This window comes from Brachyhypopomus gauderio, chromosome 12 (assembly GCF_052324685.1).
Source record: "Brachyhypopomus gauderio isolate BG-103 chromosome 12, BGAUD_0.2, whole genome shotgun sequence".
NCBI lineage: Eukaryota > Metazoa > Chordata > Actinopteri > Gymnotiformes > Hypopomidae > Brachyhypopomus > Brachyhypopomus gauderio.
The window spans coordinates 19391796-19400580 of record NC_135222.1 but is presented as its reverse complement, the minus strand read 5'-3'; the positions used below and the strand labels follow the sequence as shown (position 1 = coordinate 19400580).

At 46.9% G+C, this 8785-nt stretch overlaps 1 protein-coding gene across 1 annotated transcript in view; it reads left to right on the top strand.

Annotated features, from left to right (window-relative positions):
- The window catches only part of strn (striatin, calmodulin binding protein), a 25650-nt gene extending 16865 nt beyond the window's left edge, over positions 1-8785 (top strand). Inside the window, exons 9-18 of the mRNA XM_077023592.1 lie at positions 146-289; positions 596-732; positions 1212-1387; positions 1503-1550; positions 2892-3013; positions 3180-3347; positions 3720-3866; positions 4021-4122; positions 4531-4617; positions 4741-8785. Of these exons, the coding sequence (XP_076879707.1) occupies positions 146-289; positions 596-732; positions 1212-1387; positions 1503-1550; positions 2892-3013; positions 3180-3347; positions 3720-3866; positions 4021-4122; positions 4531-4617; positions 4741-4910 (1301 nt within the window). The 3' untranslated portion in view covers positions 4911-8785. The remainder of the gene's footprint in view (positions 1-145; positions 290-595; positions 733-1211; positions 1388-1502; positions 1551-2891; positions 3014-3179; positions 3348-3719; positions 3867-4020; positions 4123-4530; positions 4618-4740) is intronic.

Genomic DNA, 8785 nt, shown 5'->3' with positions numbered 1-8785 from the left:
CATTTCATTTGTTCAGAAATCTCTGATAGAAGAGATTTTCTGCCTGAAAGACTTAAGTCAATTTAAAAAGTCTCTCTCCTCCTGACCTTCTCTCTGTGTCCCTCTCTCTCTCTCCCTCTCCCTCCCTCCCTCCCTCCCTCCACAGGGCCAAACCGGTCCAAGCTCCAGGACATGCTGGCTAACCTGCGCGATGCGGAGGATCTGCCCTCCATACAGGCCTCAGTGGCGCCCCCTGCCAGACCCAGCCTGCCACGACTCAACGAGCACGACCTCGCCCGGGCTGACGAAGGTATAGTCCACCTGGAGCACCTCCTTCATACCTGCGTCTGTGCTTCTCACACGCGCACGCACGCACACACACACACACACACACACAACAATGTAGCTGCAATAGATTTTATATCAAACTATGACCTGGTCATATATATATATATATATATATATATATATATATATATATATATATATATATATATATATATATATATATATATATTCATCCAGTATTTACAAATTCATCTGATCATAAGCATGTAAATGCAAATGAGCAACCGTGTGTGTGTGTGTGTGTGTATGTGTGTGTGTTACATTGCAGTGGAAGCCCTCACATTCCCGCCATCCTCGGGCAAGTCGTTCATAATGGGTGCGGACGAGGCGCTGGAGACAGAGCTGGGCCTGGGGGAGCTGGCAGGGCTCACCGTGGCCAATGAGGCGGAGAGTCTGGCCTATGATGTGAATACTGCCCCGCCCACACCTGCACACAGCGCCTTAGGGGCTTAACACCATCTAATACTGCCCCTCCCACACCTGCACACAGTGCCTTAGGGGCTTAACACGGTCCTCCATGCCAAACCTCATGATTCTTCTCCTAAATCATCCTAGAATCGATTGTTTTTGCATGCGCTAATGCCATATAAATGATGAAATGGTTCAGAAATGCAGTATTCAGTGCTGCTAGTACGTTGGTCATAAAGTGATCGGACAGGCAATTCGATACCATGCTGACTTCAGCGTTGTTTAGAAACATCAATAAACGGGCTATTAATCGACATGGCCTTTAACCCTGTTTGCATTCCACCTACACGCACACGCGCATACACACATAATCAGGGTTTAACTAGGCCTGTGATGTCTAATGTAGTGTAAACAGAAACCAGGTTTAAACCCACCTGTTCTCTTGAGGAGTCATTTGTTCTTTATTCCTGTTCCAGATCACCAATAACAAAGATGTCTTGAGGAAGACCTGGAACCCCAAGTTTACTCTCAGGAGCCATTTTGACTCCATCCGCGGTTTGGCCTTCCACCCGGTAGAGCCGGTGCTGGTCACGGCCTCTGAAGACCACACACTGAAGATGTGGAACCTGCAGAAGACGGCCCCCGCCAAGAAGTACGAGCTTGCCTGAGCCACCCCGGTCCTCCACCCATTCCGCCTGTTGAAGTGGCCGTGTGTGTTTCCAGATGAATTACTAATGCCCTGTTTGCCCCTCCCTCCTGCCCCACAGGTGCACGGCCCTGGACGTGGAGCCGATCTACACCTTCAGAGGCCACAGGTGAGCGTGAACCAACTCCACCCTGCACACGCCTGTTGCTATGACTGCACCTACTCTTAGCTTGATGTCATCAGACATTAGATTACTACTGTTACTGTTACTAGTATTACTACAGCTATAGGAGACCTAGCATGGCCGACACTCAGAATGCTTACAGTGTCATGACCCGTACCCAGCCGGGCACAGGAGCAGTGGCTAGGGTCTCCGTGCCACAGTGTGGAATCTCGGGGTCACATCTCAGGGTCACATCCCAGGTGGCACTCAAAGAGCTGAATCTGTCCAGCCACATGGCACAGTGGGAGCATTTTAACTACGAGGCCATTCAGGGGTGACCGCTTAGGGCTCCAGTTGTCAATCAACGGTGGCATGACTGTTTTCTGCTTCTGATTAGAGTCCTGCACGGGTCCGATTTTTGAGACCCGTACCCACCCATATCCGCAGAGTACAGCACCCACTCACCCGCGAACCCGTGGCTATTTCAAAGTTAAATCCGTACCCGCCCGGACCCGTTAATATTCTACCCGTTACCCACCCGTGCCCGTGAAAAATCACACAAATCGAAAGTATTCCTATAGAGCACTTTATTTATCAATGCGCCTCTGAAAAAACGTCAGTACAACACAAAATAAAATATAAGGTTGCTGTGCAGGAACAGTATGGCTATTCCTATCTAAAATTAGCAACTGCAAAACGAGAGGGAACAAATGCCAGTATAACACCTAATAAAATCGCATAGGTTCACAAATCTATCCTAGGTTACTGTGCAGGAACAGTATATCGTCCACAGTCCCAGGTTTGAGCTGCGTTCTGCGCTCTTGGATCACAAATCCTTCTCTCTCGTCATTTATCCTTGTTCTAGCACGGCCACCCATTTGCTTTGTAACCACCAAGCAAGCTACAATAAATGCCCGGTACTGCGTTATAACCAGCCTCTGCTCATGTTTCCGCTGGAAAAGAACCGAAGTTTGGGTATTACCCCAGAACGGGTGAAGAGTAAAGTTCAGCCCGCTCTGGCCAACGGAGCTACCGTATAAGTAAGCTCCCCTGAGCTTCGCCACCACCATCGGGAGGCGCTAATCAGGCAAAATGTAACACTATGTTCATTACGTAGCAAATAAAAGCCTACTAAAAATGACCACTTATTTAACTTGCCCGCCCGCATACCCACCCGTATTTTAACTTACCCGCCCGCATACCCACCCGTAAAATTTCGGTATGTGTAAAACCCACCCGTTTCAGCATCTATTTGCCCGTACCCGTGGGTACCCGCGGGTACCCGACCCGGTGCAGGACTCTACTTCTGATTGGTTGCTGAGGTTAACCCTCCCCTCTGGTCTGTAGGGGGGCTGTTCTGTGTGTGGTCATGAGCAGCACTGGAGAACAGTGCTTCAGTGGTGGGGTGGATGGAACCATTCAGAGCTGGAACACTCCTAATCCCAACATTGACCCCTATGACTCCTATGGTACGTTCTAACTCCCTCAGTCTTCTCTTATTATTAATGTGTTAATCATGGGGTTAATCCTCTCCGATGTCTGGGTCGGAGTACCGTTGTGTTCTTCTAGGACTTATCAAAACCTTTGCTGAGTTGTTTTAGAGAATCAGTATTTTTAAACCCTCCCCTGTAATAGAGCCCTCTGTGCTGAGGGGGGCGCTGTGTGGTCACACCGATGCTGTGTGGGGCGTGGTCTATAGCTCCACCCACCACCGACTGCTGTCATGCTCAGCGGACGGGACCGTACGGCTGTGGAGTGCAGCGGACACCTCCCCCGCCCTGGCCGTCTTCAACCAGAATAAAGGTAACACGGCACACAAGCCCTAAGCTCCTCCCATGTGTAACGGGGCGTCCGTCTGATTCTTTTCAAGGACCGAATGTGGATAGTTGCACCGTATTCATTAGTGTTTGCTATATGATCGAATGTGGATAGTTGCACCGTATTCATTAGTGTTTGCTACATGATCGTATAAAATCAGAAGGAATTCAGCTCGATTGATTGGCTGTTTTAGTGATGACAGGAATGAACTGTTCATATTTCTTGGCTTGGTCTCAGTTTGTCTGCATTTAGCCCACCGTTCGTGTGTGTGTGTGTATGTGTGTGTGTGTGTGTGTGTGTGTGTGTGTGTGTGTGTGTGTGTGTGTGTGTGTGTGTGTGTGTGTGTGTGTGTGTTAGAGCTGGGTGTTCCCTCCTCCGTGGACCTGGTGTGCAGTGATCCTGCTCACATGGTGGCGGCCTTCTGTAACGGCAGGTCAGCCGTCTACAACATGGAGACCCAGCAGCAGGTGCTAGAGCTGGAGTCGGAGAATGCTGGAGAGCTGGGTACGCCCTGACCTCACACGACCTTGCCCTGACCTCACACGACCTCACCCCAGCCGCCAATAAACCTCACACCTTTGCCATGGAGGTCGGTGTGTGGTATCTGACTCTGTGTGTGTGTGTGTGTGTGTGTGTGTGTGCGCGCGCGCGCGTGCAGATGCTCCTCGTCACATCAACAAAGTACTGAGTCACCCGACGCTGCCCATCACCATCACAGCCCAGGAGGACCGGCACATCCGTTTCTACGACAACAACACAGGTACCACCCTGCTGGTTGGTTTTTGCAGTTGCGTTGTGACCCCATCAGCAACACAGAATGGTTCTGAGGATGCGACGGTGTGTCTCTGTGAGCTATTATGAGCTACAAGAAATGATTCAACGTGTAGGCAGTCTCTCCGCCTCGTGAGTCATGTGTGAGAGATGTATGCGTGAAGTCTAGCTCAATATTAGAGCAGGAGATTCTCTTAGATAAAGACAAAAGTTTTTTCTCATTTGTTAAAACTCTACTGGCTGCAACTCCATCTGATACATTTTATAGAGCAGAATTATAAATGCAGTAGACCAGGAGTCTGACTGGCTGGGACTTTTCGAGCACATGCCTGTCGTTACGAAGACCTTTCCTTCCTAAGACACTCATGTCAGTGGTTTCTGTTGTGCTTGTCTCAAGGCAAACTGGTTCACTCCATGGTGGCACACCTGGACGCCGTGACCAGCTTAGCGGTGGACCCGAACGGCCTGTATCTGATGTCTGGCAGTAAGTACACACCGGCTTCCTGTCTCTGTGGTGCGCTCGGCTGTCCGCGCCCCCCCCCCCCCCCCCCCCCCCCCATCGCGATGGTACGTGAACGATCTCCTCATCTCCCCCCGTCTCTCGAAGGTCACGACTGCTCCATCCGCCTGTGGAACATGGAGAGCAAGACGTGCGTCCAGGAGTTCACGGCCCACCGCAAGAAGCTGGAGGAGTCCATCCATGACGTGGCGTTCCACCCCACCAAGTGCTACATCGGCAGCGCCGGTGCCGACGCCCTCGCTAAAGTCTTCGTATGACCCCCGACCTCTTCTCCTCCCGTGGACCTCTGGCCTTAAGGCCCGGACCTGAACGCGATGGGTTGGAGACTCCTTTTAGATCGGACCGGCACCTGCATCAGTGATTTGTGAGGCAGGGCTGTTAGGGACTAGCTATGTTGGTGTGTTTGAGTCATGGTAGATACGAGAAGCCTCTCTCAGCGAACCGTGTTCAAGCAACCCTGTGAACCTCTATCTGAAATCCGTAAGCCCTCATCCGGGCAGGCCTGGGTGTGTGCAGTGGATGCGGCCTTCTGGCAGAAGAAGGCCAATGCATTAGCTGTAATTTGCTGAGAGAGCCACTAGGGGGCTCTAAGGATCATCACGCAGACCCCCCCCCCCCCCCCCCACCACCCACCCGCCATACTCTTCTCTGTGCTGGAGGACACAGAGGTGTGTGTGTGTGTGTGTGTGTGTGTGTGTGTGTGTGTGTGTGTGTGTGTGTGTGTGTGTGTGTGTGTGCTCGCTCACGTGCACACCTGCATCACAAACACCAAACATCACTCCCCTCTCCCAGAAGGGGGGTACACCCACTCCCCCTTTGTCTGTCTTTTTGTTTCTGGAAATGAGAGTGCCAACAAGCTTGAGGCAAGCTTGCGATTCCCACCTCATCCTCCACTACCTGTCTCCCCTCATCCTCCTCTACCTGTCTCTCCACAGCCTGTCTCACCTCCTCTCACTTTAAACTGGTCAATGACGGCGTGCCTTCTGCTCCCAGTTCCCTTTGCAGATTTCAGTTGGGTTCAGACTAGATTAAGCCAACCTCCTCTGCTCAAGCAGCAGGTAACATTCCCCCTGCTCTCAGTTTTATTAGACAGTGTGGGGGTTCGATGGCTCATTCCCAAAATCTGTACAGCCCACCGTGTGTTGGGAGCATCTATGGTGGATTCACGTTCACTTTGCTTGTGTGAAAGTTGCTCAGAGCACCCAAACTTTAAAGCTCAGAAAAATTTGTGAATCGGTGAAATATTTTAAATCCAAGGATTCTGTCACATGTTCAAATATATTCCTCCCCCTCCACATCCACTCGGCTCTCTCCTCGTAAGGCATATTTAAATGGGTTCTCTGGAATAGAGTTTGATATATATTTTTTAATACATCTTAAATAGACGTTATCCATGGTTCTGTTATAGAACAACCGGGATTAGACTTGTACATAGAATGGTATTAAAGTAAATTATTTATTGGTGGAACCATTACCAAAATTCTCTGTGGCTTTACTCCTAATTACAAGTGACTTTGTATTGTACTGCCTTTAATCTTTAATTTCATAAGCACCTTTAACAAGCTAGTGCACCCCCAAAACTGTCCATCCTAACTGTTGCATAGTTTTGACCTAGTGTTTCCTGGAAGCTTTAGATCTTGATATCTAAGCTTGTTTTAGAAAAGTAGTTCTCAGTTCTAAAGGTGTACAGTTCTCTTTCCTAAAGAGAGCAGGTCACTGATCCAGTATAGTTGTATATTTTGTGCAGTATAATAATTTTCTATTTTCTTTTTTCTTATTTTTTTTTCTTCTTTGTTATTGAATTTTGTACATGGAGTAGATCAGACACTTTCACTGTTGTGTAATGCCAACAATGTAATGTTCCAAGAAATTTAGGACAAAAAAAAGTGGTGAAGTCCAATGAAATCTGTCGTCATGTGATTAAACTGCCTAGCTCTAGATCAATTATACAGATGAATGATGCGTGTCGTGTTTTGGATTCGACCACAGAAGGTGCACAAGCAAGGCGGGAAATTCGACTGAGCGTCTCTGAGTGCACTTGACCCAGCATCGGACAAACTGTACACAAACTGCAGCGATTCGACGTCCCCTTTTACGGGGGTTTAAGGGAGGATTTTACAGCTTGATTTCTAGTATTTAAAAATATTTCTTTCTGTTAATTTATGGATTTGCTTGGGTTGGGTTCTTTCTTTTTGGCCAAGTGTTTTCTGATTGTTAGTGATTTTTAGGACAGACACGCAGTGTGTACAGGACAGTGTGAAGGACATGAGGTGTGTGCTTGACTGTTTTACTGGAGCGTCAGAGGTCAGAGTTCATGAAACGGCTCCCCTGTAACTATCTTAGCATCTTACACGTACCGCTTCACTCCTGCTTTGATCATATGACCTTCCAGAACAAATGCGAGTATTTCTGTTTACTTACGTTTGGTGACGGGTTGCAAATTAAATGTAACCAAGCTGTGCTGCAGGTTGATACTTTAAACAGGTGTGTTGGCTTGTTTTGTTTATTCTGTGATTACTTGAAATTTGAAAGTTTGTGTCTGGGGTGCCTCTGCTGAAGGGTTGAACATATGCCAGTTTCATCAGGAATTACATGCCTTTTTAAGTGATTGTGCGGGCATTACAAAGCAAAGGAAAGTGTGCGTGCGCTCGTTTATTTCCAGTTCATTAAATCATGACATAATGGAAATTAAGGGGAACCTTTGCTATTTTATCCAAATGAGAAGAGTATTAGATTGATTTTCATTTAACACAAAAAATGTAGAATTTACTGGAAAGTATAGGAAAAGAGGTGTGTGTGTGTGTGTGTGTGCGCCCCCCCCCCCCTGCTGATAAATATGCTCCTTTTTTATTTTTCCTGTTGCATTTTTACTTTAGAAAGGAGGGAATCGGTATAATCTTTGAGTATTTACCAACAAGCGATTTACAACACAGTGTATATTAAACTGCAGATGGCTAACCAATCTCACCCAGTGACGTGTGCTTTTAATTAATGGTAAACGGGACAACACTAACATTTCACCACGTGCACTGCGGTTTCATTCATTTAACGTGATGCAATTTCACAGACATTACCGACATAAACTTTCTTAACCGTGCACCGGTCAATAAAAATGCTCAGAATGGTGTAGCTATAATAGTACAGGGCTAAAAACTCGAATTTTATGTACAGGTTTTAGATTGGGAACCGCTTAAAAAACAAAGGAAGGTGCCTCAGCAATATTTCCATTGGCACATTTCATGTGGTTACATTATATTTATACAGTATAGCTGCAGGTTCGTGCTGTTCTGAGCAACAATATTCCCCTTTACTCCCCAGATCTCTTGTATGCCATTAATATTGGTTGGGAAGAGACTGCGAGTTTGATGTATTTATTACACGTCCAGCTTTTATTTCTCAGCTATCCGAGTTGCAGTATTGATTAACAGTGTAGTGCCCCCTGCTGGTCAGAGAAAGGAACTAGTTAGCTGGCCTATGAAGGGTTGAAGTCCCGGTGTTTTCGTTAGGATTAAAATACATATGCCTAATTATCAGTTCACTTTGAAAGATGACACGTGTCCATGGAATGTGGTTTCTAAAGATCTCCCCGTGATGAGTTCTTTGCGTTGGACATTTTTGAGGCCTCCTAACAAAGAGCCTCGTGATGTTCGGCACACTGTTGTCTGTAAACATCGATGTTTTGTCAAACTGGACGACGGCGTGGAGCTCCTGCCTTAGGTCACTGTACTGTAGCCGTGACTATTATTCAGCCCAGTGTTCAGATAGAAAATATATATAGGCCCTATGCCATTATTTCCAGGGTATTGTGTTTAGGGAACTGAGTTAGACAGCCTTCAAACGCCTTGACCAGGAGTGCTTTGCTCCGTCACCGTAATGTCCTCGGAAGTGAACTGCTGAACAGAAATGTAACGCAAGTGCTGCATATGTGATATCCGTCTAATTCGGATGTGTAGAGTACTGAAGACCATACAGATTGGATAAATATGTTCATTCTTTTGTATATACTTTTTTTTATTGACATTAATTTTCGTTCATTGTATTTTGCTTTGTTTGGTTCCTTTTTTTGTTTTGGGTTTTTATCAGAAGACATTTATCAATATAATACAATAATAAAAGACAATGTTGTATTTCA